Source organism: Podarcis pityusensis, assembly GCF_964106645.2.
Source record: "Podarcis pityusensis genome assembly, chromosome: 8".
Classification (NCBI taxonomy): domain Eukaryota; kingdom Metazoa; phylum Chordata; class Lepidosauria; order Squamata; family Lacertidae; genus Podarcis; species Podarcis pityusensis.
Genome location: NC_138033.1, coordinates 66,861,996 through 66,880,617, shown reverse-complemented (window position 1 = coordinate 66,880,617; position 18,622 = coordinate 66,861,996). Strand labels below are relative to the sequence as shown.

The following is an 18,622-nucleotide window of genomic DNA, read 5'->3' as shown; positions in this document are numbered from 1 at the left end:
TGTGTTGCCCTCCATCATTTAAAGCCTTGGTCCATGGTGATTTTTCAGACTTTGAATGCAATTGCATTGCTAGCCCAGTGCAGCCTGGCAAAGCACCTATAGGGCTTTTAGAGGTGATGGTGTACCTTTTGTTAGAAGCTTCCTCCTGGTTTGATGTTCATCCCATGGCATTGCTGAACTGGTCCTCAATTGCATCTCAATAAAACCATGCCTGTTTTCTGCTGGGGAGTGGGGCATTGAGGTCAATTTATTAGTTTCCAGAACTGTTGTTCTAAAAAGTGCAACTGTGACATTACAAAACTGCAAGCATAAAATTTCAAAATTCAAAAATGAATTGTTGTTTGGGTTGTGAATTGGAAATTAATTACCAACCCCCCCCCCCATGTAATAGGAACTGACTAGTCCTATAAGAATTAAGAAATGCCTTTGAGCAAACAGAACTGATTGCAGCCCCTGAAGCCTCAAGAAAGAATCTACTAATCAAAGGTACAGGAGGGCTTTACTGGAATGTTGTAGGAGAATCTTGGCAAAGGACTATGCCAAGTGATATTTGGAGGCCTCCTTTTTAATTCCTCTTACAGTGGAATTAAAACCATTTCCGTTGCTAGCCTCATCCTCTGACAAATATATTTCCCTTGTTTGCATTGCAGGTTCCCGTGTGCGTGAAAAGTGCACTGAGAACGCTGACACGAAGTGTGTAGCATGTGATGAGGGGACGTATACAGAAGTCTGGAGCGCAGCTGGACTCTGTTTCAGCTGTTCGCCACCATGCAAAACAGGTATGTTGAGCTCACTGGAGCTTGCTAGCCTGAATGTGAGGGCCCTGAAGGTGGAAGGTGATAATGCAACACAAGTCCCTTATGCTTATGGGCCCCCTTCCAGACACCATTTTTATCATGCATTTGCAGTGATTTGCACCTGTGATGGTATTGGGGCAGTTAGATGCGAACCTGCTTTCAATACTGTTTGTGCCTGCAAAAGTTTTAGATCAGATATACCGTGGTACCTTGGGTTAAGAACTTAATTCGTTCTGGAGGTCCGTTCTTAACCTGAAAGTGTTCTTAACCTAAAGTACCACTTTAGCTAATGGGGCCTCCAGCTGCCGCCGCACCGCCAGAGCACGATTTCTGTTCTCATCCTGAAGCAAAGTTCTTAACCCGAGGTACTATTTCTGGGTTAGCAGAGTCTGTAACCTGAAGCGTCTGTAACCTGAAGTGTCTGTAACCCGAGGTACCACTGTACTGCTTGATTTCCAATTGGCACACGTCCTGTAACTTCCTGCTTGAAGTCCTGTAACTTTTCATACCATAAAAGCCATTTCTCTGATTAGGAGAATAGGAAGCTACCTTATAAAGAGTCAGACTAATGGTCCTTCTAGCTCAGAATTCTCTATACTGAGTGGCACCAGCAGCTCAGGGTTTCAGGCAGGGGATATTCCCAGCCCAAACTGGAGAGGCTGTGGGTTGAACCTTTTGCACACAAAGCATGTGCTGTATTACTGAGTTACGGTCCCTTCACTTAAATATCAAGTAAGATTCCAGTCCTCATGATCCTCAATTGAACGATTATTAAATTCATATACCACTTACATGCCAAATTGTCTTCTAAGTGGATTGTTGTTGACATCTGTCTGCCTCAAGAGACAATGGAGTGTGCCTCTGGGGGTGAAGGTCAAACTGATGTGTTAGCAGCACTGACGTGACCTCCCCAGGCCACAAGCCTGGGTAGTGTATATGAAGGTCCTGGGCTACCCAGATTACAAGACCCCTGTTTCGGCCTCACCGATGTGGTCCAAAGGGAAGCAGAGCAATACTTTTGGCACCATCCAACCATCTTAGGGGCTCTACTCTGGGTTTACTCCTTGGCCTTTACTTCTTACGAAGATATCCCTCAAGGTAACAGAGGTTTAGGATCAGAGTTTTCCTCCTCCTAGGTGGGCTACCTTTCTAGGTTGATAAGCCCCATCTGCCCCTCACTTCCCTCTACAGTATGTCCAGAAACCGCCTTCTTGACCATTGGACCCAGTATTGGTTGTGTCTGCTCAATCTGTCAGAGCCTGTCTTCACATGCAGGGGAAATCCCTAACTCACTGAGGGTTTAAGACCCATCAGCTGCCCTCCCCTGGTTTAGCTAGCCAATCGAAGCCATTCACAGGCTGTGGCTGCTGCCACATGCTGACAGCTTCTAGGTCTAGGAGCTGCAATTTTAAAATATCAGCACATAATGAAAATACCTAATATTACCCAATATTGCCCACTACTAAAGTATAAAATGAAACAAGCCTGTTTTTAAAAAATAACAATTCCAACAGTTGCAGCAATTTGATTGAAAAGTTCAGGGAAATGCTTGTCTGAACAGATGTCTCTTCAAGAGCCGGTGGAATGCCAATACTGATGAGAAGAAGAGTTTGGATTTGATATCCCGCTTTATCACTACCCGAAGGAGTCTCAAAGTGGCTAACATTCTCCTTTCCCTTCCTCCCCCACAGCAAACACTCTGTGAGGTGAGTGGGGCTGAGAGACTTCAGAGAAGTGTGACTAGCCCAAGGTCACCCAGCAGCTGCATGTGGAGGAGCGGGGAAGCGAACCCGGTTCACCAGATTATGAGTCCACTGCTCTTAACCACTACACCAAGGCCTCTCATATTTCAGCAGGGATATATTTAGTACAGCAAATTGCCTTATACCAAGTCAGCCCAGTGGTCCATCTATCTTGACCTTGCCTCCACTGACTGAAAGTGGCTTGCCAGGATATCAGACAGGGGTCTCTCTCAGCCCTATTTGGAGATACCAGGAATCAAATGTGTGACCTTCTGCATGCAAAGCAGAGACTCCACCACTGAGCTAGGGAAAGATACGAGGGCCTCCATAGAGCCCATAAAACACCACTTCCTGACACCCACCAAATTAAGTCAAATCCTGTAATCCCTACAAGAGGATGGTCACCCTCGCCCACCACCTCCTCCCCAGTCTCCAGGCATTTGAGTATTGGCTTCTTACAGCAAGGACTTGGGCTTCTGCCATTCTACAGCCCCCTAATGTCTTATATTTCGCCCCCTGAAATTAGGATGGGTTCAAACAAAGGAGTGCACTCGGAGGCAAGACAGATCGTGCCAGTGTCCTCCTCATCACTTCTGCCATCTGCCCCGTTCAGGCCCCTGCAGATGGTGCAAGTTATACCAGCAATGCCAAAAAGGCTTTGGAGTTGCAAAACAAGGTAAATCTTTTCTTTCTCTCTCCCTAGGGGACAAATGGTGATGGTAGAGACACAAAAACAAGGGTCTTCTGGTGTCTCAAAGCAGCAGGTGGGGGACCTCAGGCCAACAGGCAGAGTGCAGCCCCCTAGACCTCTCAAAATGGCCTTCAAAACCCTCCTTGGGCCACGTCCCTCACCGGCCCTGCTCTGCACCCTCCTCAAGGGCTTTTGCCTGGCTGGAATCTGTCCCTATCAGTATTATTGGTACATGTGGTCCTCCAATTTATCATCACAACAGCTCTGTGAGATAGGTTAGTCTAAGACACTGGGGCCACGTCCACCCAGCAAGCTTCATGGCTGGGCGTGGATTTGAACCCTGGTCTCCCAGGTTGCAGTCCAACACTTTTACCTGGATGGAGAATGGAGAGGCATGTGTGTGAACTTCTGGCTTCGGTGTGACTCGAGATAGGAAATTGATGGTCTTTGGGGACTACATCTGCCGCCAGCCCCAACCAGCATGGCCAATGGCCAGCGTCTCTGGTTGTTCCCAGAGTTGGTGAGACTCATTTGATGGCATTGAGAAAATGCCTTTAAGTGTCGTTTTCCCGGTCCTGTGGAATACCCTGCCACTAGAGATTCAGCAAGTGCCTTCTGGGCCAAAAGCCTGCTGAAAACTTTTATTTTGCCAGGCCTATCCAGGCAATTAAGAGTACATTCCCCAGCGCAACAGTCTACTGATGTTTGTTTTAAAAAAATCTTTTTGCTTTTAAATTTTTTTAATTTAATATTTTTTGGGGGGGTTGGTTGTACGGTTTATGGTTTTTTTATATTGTTGTAAACTGCTGTGATTTTGTGTGTGTGTGTTTGTGTGTGTGTGTGTGTGTGTGTGTGTGTATATATATATATATGTATGTATGTATAGGTGTGTGTGTGTATTTGTGTGTGTGTGTATATATATATGAATATATATAATATTTGATACAATGATATTTGAATATGTTTATACATAAATAAATGATGGGGGTTATAGGCCAGCAACTTCTCAAAGGGCATAGGCTTTCCCATCCCTGCATGAAATATATCAGGGGGTAAACTCTGTTGCTGTACCCACATGACCTAAAACCTTCTGACCTTCTTTCTGTAAAACTGAACCTGGGACCTTCTGCATGCAAAGCAGATTCTCTGCCCCTGAGCTATGGCTCTTCCATAGCTCAATTCCTGAAAGGCAATCAAGGCAGATACAGAGAGAGGCAGGTAGCAAGTCAGGTAGGAATGAGGCGCCAGGAAGCCAAGGAAGCCGAGCCAGAGCAGGCTGGGAACACGAAGGAGCGCAATCTCTGACCTGCATGTTGTAGGAGGTTTTGTTGTTGTGCAAAGTTCACTGGCAGGAAGGGGAAGTTTACACAGGGACGGGAAAGGGCAGTGGCCGATAATGCAGGGAGAGATTTGGAGCGTGGCAAAGAGCCAGTAAAACTTCTGTGCGGCTCAGGCAAAGAAATGCTAAACTTCACACACACAAAATCTTTGGGAAGCTTATAGGTTACTTTGCAACACCCAAAGTGTCCAAAAAGAGTTCTTAGGCACCGCCACAACTGTAGTCATGCAGGATCTCTCCTGAATTAGGCCTCTGGGTGCCAGTTGCTGGCAGCTGCAGGTGGGCAGAGTGCTGTTGTAGAATCATAGAACTGTCGAGTTGGAAGGGATCCCAAGGGGTCATCTAGTCCAACCCGCTGCATCACGGTTCGAGAATCCCCGACAGATGTCTGTCCAACCTCTGTTTAAAACCCTTCAGCGAAGAAGTGGTATCGCAGCGCTTTTAAATAAGTTGTATCCAACTAAGTCCTACTCAAAGTAAAAGGTAAAGGGACCCCTGACCATTAGGTCCAGTCGTGACTGACTCTGGAGTTGCGGCGCTCGTCTCCCTTTATTGGCCAAGGGAGCCGGTGTACAACTTCCGGGTCATGTGGCCAGCATGACTAAGCTGCTTCTGGCAAACCAGAGCAGCGCACGGAAACGCCGTTTACCTTCCCGCTGGAGCGGTACCTATTTATCTACTTGCACTGTGACGTGCTTTCGAACTGCTAGGTTGGCAGGAGCAGGGACCGAGCAACGGGAGCTCACCCTGTCACGGGGATTCGAACCGCCGACCTTCTGATCGGCAAGTCCTAGGCTCTGTGGTTTAACCCACAGCGCCACCTGCATCCCACTGAAATCAATTAAGTTCATCAGATCTGTTTATTTCAATTGGTCTGCTCTGAGTACAGCTGACACGTGGGACCACCTGAAATGTACAGGTGCTATTCCTCTCATTGCTTTATTTTAGGTGAGAAATTAGCCTGCTCCCCACTTTCCTGCGCTTATTCCAGGCTCTAAAACATTTAAGGAGAGCCCATCACCTTCTGAAGGGGGGGGTCTGTTCTCCTGTAAGACAGTCCATGTCGCTTGGAAGCTCTTCCTGCTGTTTTGTCAAAGTGTCCTTTCTTATAATTGAACCACCATGGGTGCTGCCCTCTGGAGCAACGGAAGACTCATTTGCTCCATCATCTAAGTTGCACCCCTCAAATATCCAAACACGGGCCATCATCTTTAAACAGTCGTGGCTTCCTCCCTCCGCCCCCTACCAAAAATTCTGGGTGCCTGTAGTTTGTTATGTGTGCTGAGAGTTATTAGGAGATTTCTCACACAGAGCTGCAACTCCCCAGATTCCCTATGAAGAGGGATTGATTGTTAAACCACTCTGGGAGGGGAATGGGGTATGTGTGTGTCTCCTAATAATTCTCAGAACCCTTAACAAACTACAGGTCCCAGAATTCTTTGGAGGGAAGCCATGACAGTAGCATAGCTGTCAACGTTTCCCTTTTTTAAAGGGAAATTCCCTTATTCCGAATAGGATTCCTCAGAAGAAAAGGGAAAAGTTGACAGCTATGGACAGTAAGGGTCAAACTGCTTCAAATGTATGGTGTGAATGTGGCCTTTATCTCATGTATCACCTTCTACAAATGCTAGAAATTCTCTCTGTTGAATATGTGGGAAACAATTGTGTACAGCTGAAGATGCTGGCAGCATTAAGATAAATTCAACAGTGTAAATAAGTTTTGATGGACGTAATAATGGAATACTGAATGGTATAGTTTTTTGTAAAATATGCAGGGATTTATGATATGCAAAATGAACCGTATAAAGAGAAGAAGGGAAGTCATTGATATCTTAAGGATGTAAAAATGAGTACTTTAAATTGTAAAACAGAAAATTTAATAAAAATTCTATATATATAAAAGAAACACACACTCTCTATCTCTGTTTAAAAAGTGAGCTGGGAACCTGGGAACTGTGGTTCCTCTGGGAGGTCAACTTCAAAGCATCTGGGTCTGGGATTCTGAGCCATTTTCCGCTCTCATGTTTCCATGGACGTGACCAACCAGAACTCTTTGAAAATGCCTGTTTGTTTGTTTGTAGGCACAGAAAATAGTGATGTGGGATGTGTGCCCTGCGGTCCAGGCACATTTTCAGATGTGGTGTCCCACAGCGCCTCCTGCAGGCCTCACAGGATGTAAGTTGCCCCATCTCTCCACCAAATATGCAGATACACAGGTGGCAGCCTTGCAAAGGATGCTAGCAGTCCTGCTTTTCCTTTAAGGTTGAAACAGGTTTTCGTGGTGATGGAGTACACAGACCCGTCTTGGACTTTAATTACTGGCAATGCAAAACCCAAGTGATCTTTAAGAATATACGCACACAAACACATTCCTCTATAACCAGGCCTTTGGCTGATTAAACATTACATGGTCTTTTTAATGTGTTTGTTTTTAGCTTTTTAAAATGTATTTTGAGTTCTCGTTTTGTGTTTTTATGTTGTGAACTGCCCAGTGATCCCTGGATGAAGGGCGATACACAGATTTTAATCATAATAATTCCAGGTTTGGGAAGACTGGGTCCTGCGACGTTCTGCATGCAAAGCAGCTGCTATACCAGTGACCTTAGTCCCCACTAGTTGGTGCCTTAAAGTTTAGTATTATTTTAAAAATATTAGCTGTGGTTCCAGAGGATTGGATAAGATGATCCTTTGGGTGCCTTCCAATTCTACAATTCTTCCCCCCCCCCCCCAAAATAATTTTTATTTGATTTTACAAGTGTAGAATTATAACAATACAAAATACAAATCCATGATTAAAGATTTCTCAGAATCTCTAGACTTCCCACCTTCCCATCCACGTGCCCTATTATCAAAAAATATTATCAACTGCATATTATTTCATCACCCAAATTTTATGTCTCTCCATTTTGTCCATAGTATTTTCTACATTACAAGTGTTATTGGAATCCTGCTAATGTTTTCATCTGCTTACAGTGGTCTCTCAAGTAAATTATAAATTTCCCCCATTCTTTATTAAAGTTTTGGTCCTCTTGGTTCCTGAGCTTTCCAGTCAGTTTTGCCATTTTGGCATAATCCAGCAGCTTAGTTTGCCATTCTTCTCTGCAATTCTGCAATTCTATGATTGGTTTAATTGTTATAAGCATACACTTTCCTGGTTCTTGCCGGATTTTTCACTTTCTAATCCCGTTTTTTGTTTTTTGTTTGTTCCTCACAGTTGTGAATCAGAAATCACTCCCGGAAACAGCACCCATGATGCAGTTTGCAGCGATCTTGGTGTGCCTGTTGGCACCGTGGCAACTCCTCTGCACACCACACTCACTGCAAAGAGTCATTTGGTCACTCCTCTGCGCACCACACTCACTGCAAAGAGTCATTTGGTCACTCCTCTGGGCACCACACTCACTGCAAAGAGTCATTTCGTCACCAGGAGTCCGACAGGGAAGACGGTTGTGCAACAGCCTCCAGCAGACATGTCTCAAATTGCTGGTGAGCATTGTGGGGGGCGGGGGAATTAACTTAACTTCTAGGCAGTGTGGGACGCGGGTGGCGCTGTGGGTTAAACCACAGAGCCTAGCACTTGCCGATCAGAAGGTCGGCGGTTCGAATCCCCACTACGGGGTGAGCTCCTGTTGCTCAGTCCCTGCTCCTGCCAACCTAGCAGTTCAAAAGCATGAAGTGCAAGTAGATAAATAGGTACCGCTCCGGCGGGAAGGTAAACGGCGTTTCCGTGTGCTGCTCTGGTTTGCCAGAAGCGGCCTTGTCATGCTGGCCACATGACCCAGAAGCTATCTGTGGACAAATGCTGGCTCCCGCGGCCTATAGAGTGAGATGAGCGCACAACCCCAGAGTCTGTCACGACTGGACCTAATGGTCAGGGGTACCTTTACCTTTACCTAGGCAGTGTACAGAGTGAGCTGGGCTCACGTTCCTCTTTTAGAGAGGGGGACACAGCGCCGCAGTGCCAGGTCTCAGGTTCAATACTTGCCATTTCCAGGCAGGGGTCGGGATGGACTCATTCGTTTGTAGTTTGTTCATAGTTTTTTCCCCCACAAAGAAAATCATGCTCAAAGCAGCTTGCGTCAAAGGAATGCATCTCAACCATTGAGGGGGCCTGGATAGCTCAGCTGGCTAGAGCATGGTGCTGATAGCACCAAGGTTGCAGGTTCGATACCTGCATGGGTCAGCTGCATATTCCTGCATTGCAGGGGGGTTGGACTAGATGATCCTCAGGGCCCTTTATGACTCTACAATTCTATGTTTCTGTGTAATAACAGACTACCTAGGAAGGTGGTGGGTTCTCCGTTGGAGGTATTTAAGCAGAGTTTGGAGGGTTATCTGTCAGGGATTCTAAAGCTGTGACTCCTGCATTGCTGAGGCTAAATGACGCTTTGGATCCTTCCTTGGGAAGGATTAGGATTAGCAGGAGGAAGCAAATAAATGAAAATAAGAACATGAAGCAAGGAAAGACTACAGCACAACACATTACAATTGCTACCCGGGGCAGAAAAATAACATTATATGGTCCGTCAAGGCACTCATCAATTTTCAAATGGCCCATGAAGAAAAGAACAAGTTTGCAAACTTTGCCATGTAGGACTTCTGGCTCCATCCCTAAGGGTCCTCTTGGATGTTAAGATCTGCAGAGGGGGCTCTCTTAGTAGTGCTGCCATGGTCAGGAATGTGGGGAAAGGTAGCCCAAGATGGGGGCCTTCTCTGTGGCAGCCCCTAAAGGCAAACTCCTTCCCTACAGAGGTGCATCCAGCTTCTGCCATGTGTTAGAGATGCACCTCTTCGCTCTGCTCTTTCACTGTTAAGGTCTTTTGTTTTGGGGACCCATCACTTTTGTCAAAATCCAGAACCCCTGCTCTGTTTTGGTTGGGACTGTTGTACTTGGTTTTGTAACCATTTGATTGCATAACTGCTTTTATAATTGTATTGCTGTAAACCTGCCCTAGGAAGGCTGGTTAGGAAATTAACAAATAAAAGATCACAGCTAGATAACACATGGTGGGTGCTTTGAGCACTTAGAAGTGCAGTAAAAAAACGTTAAGGGTTGCTACTACTACCACTATTATTATTATTACTACATGTCATCAACAACAGATCAACAACAACAAAAAAGACATTTCACCCTGGCTAATTTTGAGGACTCAGATTTAGACCCTTCTTCCTGAAGTCCAGTCTAGGTTTGATAAGGTGGCATAAAGTTCGATTTCTCCCATCATTTACATTTTTGAAACTGACTCCCCCCTCACCCAGTAAACTTCAAAGTTTCCAGAAATGTGGCATCTTAAAACCCTAGTGTTTCCCAGACGGAAATAGGAAGCGTTGGAAGTTGTGCTTTTCTGGGTTTTGCATTGGGGTTCCTAGCATTGTTGTCATTCGTCTTCCCAGGTTTGGTGGCCGGAGTGGTGTGTGCCATCTTTGCACTGATCGGAGGGACTTGTGCCTGCTTTGTCCTGAGGAAAAAAGGTGAGACATGTAAAGAACTGCTGAGGAAATAACTAAACCACATCATGGCTGCTGCATCCCTCACTAAGAGATCCTCAGAACCCCTGGTGCTCTCTTGCACTCAGAGCTCCCCCTGTTGGGGAACATATTCAAAGTCCTCCATTGTCCTCTTTCATTATAAGCCCCCATTTTGTTTTGTTTTGTATACAGCGGGTTCTCTCCTGTCTTCCATTATACAGTTCAACTCTTTATACCCCTAGTACAGTATTCTCTCCTGCCTGTGTTTCCATTCCTCTCTGTTGCTTGCTCACTAGGCATGGCAACCCTAGACTCTTCTGTCCTATTACTGCATTGCAAGTGGCTGGACTAGACGATTGTTGGGGTACCTTCCAACTGTACAATCCTACGTCTCAGTGATCTTACCAGAGTTTACTTACATAGCTTCAGAATACTCTGGTTGCCTACCGCCCCAGCTTTCTCTCTTTCCCAACTTTCTGGAGGGGACAGTATTATACCTTGCAAGAGCTCTTAGCCGGAAATTAGAGAAAAGAATGAGATCGGCATCTTGGCTATGCTCCCAGCGGCAGTGAACACACCAGCTTCCAATAAATGACAACGGATGTTGCTGGACAGCTCCAGATTCTTGGAATTTGGAGCACAGAAAACCAGGCAGCCCAATGGATAAGAACAGATGTTCTCTTAGTAATTGTGCAACATGATAAAAGGATGCTCTATCCCCACAATATAAACCAAGACTCAAAGATTTAAGTTGTGTAGGAACAGGAAAAAAAATGTTTCTAAATATTATAAGAAAATAAAATACAACTTTAACACAATGTGGAAACATAAGCATGCAGTCGAAATGGAGAAAATCACAAAGATAATACAATGACAACTTAACCTGTTCTGTTTATGTCTGAGACTGATCAAAATACTTACGTGACCAATGAATAACATCAAATTTAGTCAAAGGCTTTTAGACCCAGTTGGACTCCTTCAGCGGTTAGGGGAGAATTACTATGAACAATTTGGGTATCGAGAATGGGTCTAATAGGTTAGTTTTTCTAAATGGTATGAACTAGCAATTCCTATAACTCTTTCTAGACACATGCAATGCTAATTGGCATAGGCAGTTGAAGTATTCTGATATTCGTGTCTCAAGAGCTACACCTTTGGGGCATCTTCCAATGCACAGATCTCCGATTGTCAGCTCCCCACCAGCGACCATAGGGGTGCTTGCAAAGTACTGTGTGGCCACATTGTGACATCAGGTGATTGTCAGGTGGGCAGCCCCAGCCCAACTGTCAAAGTTGCCCACAGGGGTTGAGGAAAGATGGATCTAGTTCCCTGTCCTTGTCCTGGTTTATAGCTAAAAGACGGGAAGAAATGAGAAGCCGAGAGAAACCGAAATTGACGAATTCATCCATCCCTCTGTGGGCTTTTGCAGGAACTAGTTATGCATGAAGGGAGGTTAATTTCTAATTTGTGATTTTTCTCTTTGGCAGGCCACCGTTACGTACTGCCTTTTGCCAAGGAAAAACAGGTGAGTGACAGCCTCTCTTTCAATATAAAGGATAATCTTGTATTTTCATCTCCAACTATACCAAGCATGGATGCTCCTCCCTGTGTGCCACAGACAGCATCTGTGGGGAGCCCCAGTGCACCTCTGCAAATCCCCACTGCACCAGGTCACCGAGTCCATGAGGCATCTGCCATTTTAATTACTCATAATACCCCTGACATGGTGCTTCTCATGTAGAACCATTTTAGTATCCTGTAATGCCTTGGAGCACTATCAAAACCTTCCTGAGGCAAATCTTAAGAAGAAGAGAGTGGAGGAAGCTACCTTATACAAAGTTGGACTGTTAGGGTTGTGTCAAACATTGGTTCTTTTCAGAGTACGCCCATCAAACTAATGGAGATGACTAACTTTGGTCCGTTGGACTGTACGCAGTGAAGTAGATTTGCAAGCAAGGGGATTTTTGCTTGCCCAACAAAACTTGCCTACCCCTTCCCTTTGCTGTCCCCAAATCTGCTCTGGTGAGTTGTGGGGAATCCCCATAACAGATTGAGGGAGGCACATAGGGAGATGGAGGGTAAACTCCATTGGGTATCCCAACGTCCTTGCACCTATGGATCTACTTCTATTAATGTCAGTGGGTCTACTCTGTCCTTGGTCCATATAGCTCAGTATGGTCCAAGTCAGCCTTCTCCCAACCCTTGGCCCTTCAAATCAAATTATATCCCCCACATCCCCCCACTGGGGTGTGGATCTCTCAGCAACTGCCCAAGAATGCCAGCTCCTGATGCCTGGCCCTGTGAAATGCACTCTAGCTTCTGCAATGACTGTCTGGAGAAGAGTACTCTGCCTCCTAACACAAATGCCGGGGATGGTCATAAGCCCTCAGCTAAATATTAACTGTGGCCTGCAGTTTGGGTTAGAGAATAGAATAGAATAGAATTTATTATTTATACCCCGCCCATCCAGCTGGGTTTCCCCAGCCACTCTGGGCGGCTTCCAACAAAGCATTAAAATACAGTAGTCTGTTAAACATTAAAAGCTTCCCTAAACAGGGCTGCCTTCAGAAGTCCTCTAAAAATCTGGTAGTTGTTCTTCTCTTTGACATCTGGTGGGAGGGCATTCCACAGGGCGGGTGCCACTACTGAGAAGGCCCTCTGCCTGGTTCCCTGTAACTTGGCTTCTTGCAGTGAGGGAACCACCAGAAGGCCCTCAGCGCTGGACCTCAGTGTCCGGGCAGAACGATGGGTGTGGAGACGCTCCTTCAGGTATACTGGACCGAGACTGTTTAGGGCTTTAAAGGTCAGCACCAACACTTTGAATTGTGCTCAGAAACGTACTGGGAGTGTTCAGTGATAATACTCAGGCAAAGGTGAATATAGATAATTACAACTCCTCCACTCTGCATTGGGGGGTCGCCAACCTTTTTGAACCAGTGGGCACATTTCAAATGTTGAGTGTGTGTTGGAGGTGCCAGCCACAAAATGGCTGCCATAGTATGGCAGGGCATAACACAAAAAGGCTGCGATTAGGGATCATGGCATAACATAAAATCAGAGAGACAACCACCCCCAACCCTTTTACGCAGAGACTTTATTCCTGAATAATTCAAACTTCTTGTTTCATTGGATGCCTTTAATGCACTGCTGGTCCTGGTTGTGGAGATAACGTAATACTGATCTCTCTCACATACTGGTGCTGGCTAAACACAACAGGACTAAAAATAGACAAGGTGGCTACATCACAGCCACTCTCAAGTCACATAAATTGTTTGAAAGGTACTTGCACATTTTGCCTCATAACTTTCTGTTTAGGAGGACTTTTTTTTTTTTAATGAAAACTCAGTCAGGGGCACCTGCCGATGGTCAATTACTTGAACACAAAGTCGGTGTGTCTCTGACACCTCTGTCCTTCATTGCTTTCTAGCCGTTTTCATGTCCCGAAAAAGCACCCACCAACTGGCATCAGGACACCAACGCTCTGCAGCAGGAGGAGCAGAATCTCCTTCAGGTCTCCGCCTCAAGCAGCGGGTCTTTAGATAGCCCACCGGCCTCTGAGAAAAGCAGCGGGGTCAGCAGCGAGGGCACTTTAAGCACCGACACAGAGAGGACTCAACAAAGATCTTCTCCATCAAATACCTGCGTGCATCACAGCGGCGCAAACTCAAGTAAGGAACTCCCCTGAGCATGCTACTTGTACTCATTTATTCCATTTATCAGTTGCCCAATAATAGTGTGGTTTAAATAGGTATATTGATCAGTTACAAAAGAAAAGTGCAAATATAGCAAGAAAGAAAACAAAGAAACAAAAATATAAAGCAGAAAGTGTCACGGCACGGAAGGACAAAAGTGCACAGGTCCAGTGCAGCTCCAAAGGGACAATAGAGTGTCCTCCTTACCAATAATAAAGATACGGTGGTACCTTGGGTTACAAACACCTCAGGTGACAGACTCCGCCAACCCGGAAGTAGTACCTCGGGTTAAGAACTTTACCTCAGGATGAGAACAGAAATTACGCACCGATGGCGCGGTGGCAGCGGGAGGCCCCATTAGCTAAAGTGGTATCTCAGGTTAAGAACGGTTTTTAAGAACGGACCTCTGGAACGAATTAAATTCGTAACCAGAGGTACCACTGTATAGAAAAATAAAAGTGTTCTCCACCTGTGAGTTCTATCATTATTGAGAATAAAGGTTCTATATAGTTTTAAACAAACCAGACTTTTGCATGTATTGCTGGCACTGAGTAACCACCATGTGCCTCAATATTTGTATAAGAAATAAAATCATGTATATATTAAAAATAGTCATTCAAGTTCTGCCCTTTAGACACTTTTAGTCTGTGAGCTATCTTTTCAATAAAGGTAATTTGTTAAACCCTAGAACACCAGCAATCCAAATTATTAACAAGGTAGATCGCCCCCCCCCCCCATATTATAAACAGAACACAGAAGTTTTTCCGAATCCAAATTATTAGGATTTGGCAACGCAGTACAACCCTGGGCTGCTGTTACGAGAGGTGATATAAGTTCTGTTTCTACGTACAGATTCAAAAGCACCAGGTGGAAAGACGGAGTAATCGTTTGTGCAGTTATCGGAGCGATTTCAGCAAACACCTTCTTCCAAAATCCAGCCACCTTTAAGCCACCAAATTTCAGTCCCACCATGTGTGCTTATATGTACCAACCACATGGCAGCCCCTCCAACACAGGATGCACCAGGATGCACAAAAGAGAGCTATCGTGGAATAAAGTGCCAGCTATAAATTGGTTTTGCCTTCTTATTTTTTAATAACAGAGCAATCCGGCAGTGGAGGAACACACGTCAATGTCAGTTGCACCATCAGCATCTGTAACGCTTCGGACCACAGCTTGCCGTTCCAGTTGCTGAATGCTTCGAGTGCCTCCAATTCCAGAGACTGCACTTTGGCAGAAGACCTTCCCCTGTCGAAGGAAGAAAGCCCCTTGAAAAAGGAGAGCGGGACGCAGATTGCGGAAGAGGTTGAGGACAATATGGACGTGTTTGACCACAGCGTGGGGAAGGCACTTCCCCTGAGCATACAAGACGTGGGCATGAAGGCTACATGAGGGAGGCTTGTGGAGACCCGCCGAGGGTGGCACAGCAGTTTTTGTGTGTTACAAATGGATCACAAGCCTGCCATGGGTTCTAGAGAATCTCAGGTGCTTAATTTGTAATATATAAAAGGGGAAGAGAACGAACTTTGTGAGAAATATTCGTACAGTATTGGAATTCCAGGATTTGTCGGTGACTAAAGATGCAGATTCTGGAATGCGTTGATCACCACGTTGCCCCAAAATTACACCTATAGTGATATGGTGCTCTGATTCCGTGCCTGTGTCCCCTCCCCCCGTGCCTCCATCCCACCTTTTTCTTTCCATCACCCCCTAGTTTGCCCCATTCCTGCTTTTTGGTCTATGTGTATTATTTTTGTTTAGGGTGCAGGAAGTCCCAGGTTCAAATCCCAGACAAGTTCTGCCCAGGAGTGGAGAAATGCTGCCTGTGTTTTTAGCAACTGGAAGAGAGATGTTGCTCTGTGGCAAAACCATGTGCTTTGTGTGCAGAAGGTCCCAGGTTCAGTCCCCAGCATCTCCAGACGGGGCTGTGAATGCTCCCCTGTCTGAAACCTTCGCGGGCCATTGTTAGTTATTGTGTAGACCATATTGAACCAGATGGTCTGACCATAAGTGTCAGCTTCCTGTGGGAGTGTATATAGAGCACATGCATTGCACGCAAAGAGCTCCAAGTTCAATCTTTGGTATCTCTGGGTAGGGCTAGGAATGTCCCGTCTGAAAACCTGGAGAGCCACTGCCAGTTAGTGTTGACAATACTGAGGCAGATGGACCAATGGTCTGACTAGGTATAAGGCAGCTTCCTGTGGTCATTAGGGGCATCTATAACTTAGTGGCAACTCACATGCATTGTTCCCTAAAGGTCCGAGGCAAACTCAGGTAGCTTGGAAAGGCTCCTGCCACAAACCCTGGAGAGCTGCTGCTGGTCAGTGTCAACAATACTGAGCTGGATCTGACCCGGTAAAAGGTGTCTCCTTATGGCTTATTTATCCAATTTAAGCAGAAGACTGGATTTTCAGTCACACTTCCAGAGGCCCAGGCCTGTAAGATAGCTGCAATTTGATTGCAAGGAATGTTTTCCTTCATAATAGGTTTCCATTGTTCAATAGGGATGATGAATTTGTTTTTCAAAACTTTTCCCCCCATTCAGTATAGTATTCCAGAATTTTAGTCAACATTCTTTTCCATTTATGTAATTGTGTACAGTTGCTGTAATAAATAAAGAAAATAATGTAATATATCACTGAGTGGGGAGAGGAAGCAGTTTCATATAAAAAAAGAGGGAATTTTAGTCATCTGTGCACGAGAAAGCTTCAATTGCTAGTGTTTAACTCTTTCTACCTCCCTTACACATGCTTGCTTGAGAGATGCCTTGGAGAAAAATAGTGAAGAATTTTGCTTTGCCTCCTGATCCTACTGTTGCGTTGGAGGAGCACCTGCTTTGCATGCAGAAGGTCTTAGGTTCAATCCCTGGCATCTCCAGGTAGCACTGGGAGGGACCCCTATTTGAAACCCTGAAGAGCTGTTTTTTTTCAGTGCAGAAAGTTCTGAGCTAGAAGGACCCAACACTCCTCTGCCTCTATGATTCTGAAGCATCTTGAGTGGCTGATAAATGGAGAGTTCCGTTTTCAGGGAAGTTAAGCAGAGCTTGCAACAACTGATAACCCTCATGAAATGAAACTGGACCTTGCATAGCATAACCATTTTTTCGTTGTTGGTATGACTTATAAGGAACAGCCCTCAAGCTTTTGCCAGTGTCTGTTGGGCCCGTGCTCTCCAGACAGGCCAAAGTACCCAAACCCAGCAGGTGGGACATGCAGATTTATTGCTTTGTTCCAGCTAAATAAATCTGACAGGGACATCTATTGTGTGGTAATTTTGAGTGGCTTCCACATCTTCACACACTCAGATCTTCACGTGCCATTTATTGTGATGGGAGGCAGTAAAATGGGCCACTCGGCAGCACCAGTGGAAAGCAGGGGGCTTAACCTGTGCTCTGTTGCCCTAGTGCAAACAAACCTGGAACTGATGGGGCAAACAAATGACTAATGGGAAGACTTATAAAGACCCCACAAGCAAATCAGGATGAATGCTCCTTGTCATATGTGAGGTCTACCTGGCATTATTCAGTGCCAAGCAAAAACTTGGCTTTTCCACCAGGACTTTGATGGGCTGAGCCGATTTATGTTTTTATTGTTATTTTACTGTTGTCGTTCGGTGCATGTGTGCTGTTTGAATTACAAAAGCATTAATGCTTCTTTATATGACTTCTTCTTTGTATTATGCAATGCATTTTGTTTTAAAATTGACGTCGTTTGGAAACCTCGGGTAACAAGTCCAACTGACCATTGTCGCTGTTGTCATTATCTCATAAACAAATCAGAACGAGACCCACCAAGTGTACCTATTTTCCAGAAACAGTCCCAGATTTACAGATGCCATCCCGGTTTCTGATTTGATCCTGGAATCTCCTGCTTTTCCTTAGCGTTATAAGAATTCTGAGGCCTCAAATATAGAATAACCATTCATAAGTACACACATATCTAAATATATAAACCATGTTCAGGAGAGCAATCCTTAAGCCATTTGGACTCTTTCATTGACCTCAAATATTCCTCTGCAATAAGGGAGGCAAATGGGGAAAGCCTTCCCATTGTCCTTTTGCTTACAAATCCTGTTTTAAGGGCTTATTTGTGTATGAATAGGGTGAGCCTGTGACCTGGATTGAGGAACTAAAGTATGAACCATCACAAAAGAATGGCCAGGCTGCCCAGGTAATGCAATCAATGACCCTTATCCTGGCAGAGAGGATTTCTGTGTAGACCAGGGGTGCCCAGACTTTTTTCAAAGAGGGCCAGATTTGATGAAGTAAACATGCGTGAGGTCCGACCAAAGTTGTTGAGCTTTTTTTACAATTTTACCCCAGAGTTGTTTAAGTGACCTGCAGGCCGGATTAGACCCCCAAAATGGACTTTCAGACATGCCTGGTGTAGACTTGTCTCCTATGATGTATCTATGATGATTTTGGGGTGGTCTTTAGGTAAGGGGGTTGGGCAATGTCAAAAGTCTTTAAAGGTTCCTGCATACTTTTATTCAGGGTCTCTCTTGCCTCCTTGCAAGGAGGGGAAGGAACTCTGTTGCAACAGAAAAATAAACATCTGCCTTGCTTTCCACTGGCTCCTGTCTCCATCCATTCTTCTCTCATGGATCATAGACTTAGGGAACCCAAGAATCCCATGGGGAGTTGGGCAGCAAAAGCCAAACCCCGATTTTTAAATCATTACAGCGTCCCTATTTTAATCAGAGAATAAGGAACTAGACCTTTAGAAGACATCTGAAGGCAGCCATGTATAGTTTAGTTTTAATGCTTCATGTTTAATTACGTTTTTACGTATGTTGGAAGCTGCCCAGAATGGCTCCGTACAGTACAATGGACAGAGTATAAATATTATTATTAGGGAATAGGACCGTCCCTATTTTCATGGGAGACATGCTGG

General features: G+C 45.1%; 1 protein-coding gene across 3 annotated transcripts in view; it reads left to right on the top strand.

Annotated features, from left to right (window-relative positions):
• TNFRSF1B (TNF receptor superfamily member 1B) overlaps positions 1 to 18,301 on the top strand; it is a 40,666-nt gene extending 22,365 nt beyond the window's left edge. For 2 of the 3 annotated variants that reach the window (XM_081016167.1, XM_081016168.1), the window contains exons 3-10: positions 651 to 779; positions 3,066 to 3,215; positions 6,651 to 6,744; positions 7,784 to 8,055; positions 9,964 to 10,041; positions 11,526 to 11,563; positions 13,466 to 13,706; positions 14,833 to 18,301. In XM_081016167.1, the coding sequence (XP_080872293.1) occupies positions 651 to 779; positions 3,066 to 3,215; positions 6,651 to 6,744; positions 7,784 to 8,055; positions 9,964 to 10,041; positions 11,526 to 11,563; positions 13,466 to 13,706; positions 14,833 to 15,122 (1,292 nt within the window). In that variant the 3' untranslated portion in view covers positions 15,123 to 18,301. The remainder of the gene's footprint in view (positions 1 to 650; positions 780 to 3,065; positions 3,216 to 6,650; positions 6,745 to 7,783; positions 8,056 to 9,963; positions 10,042 to 11,525; positions 11,564 to 13,465; positions 13,707 to 14,832) is intronic. The other variant, XM_081016169.1, reaches the window with a different exon arrangement.
• The last annotated feature ends 321 nt before the right edge of the window (positions 18,302 to 18,622 follow it).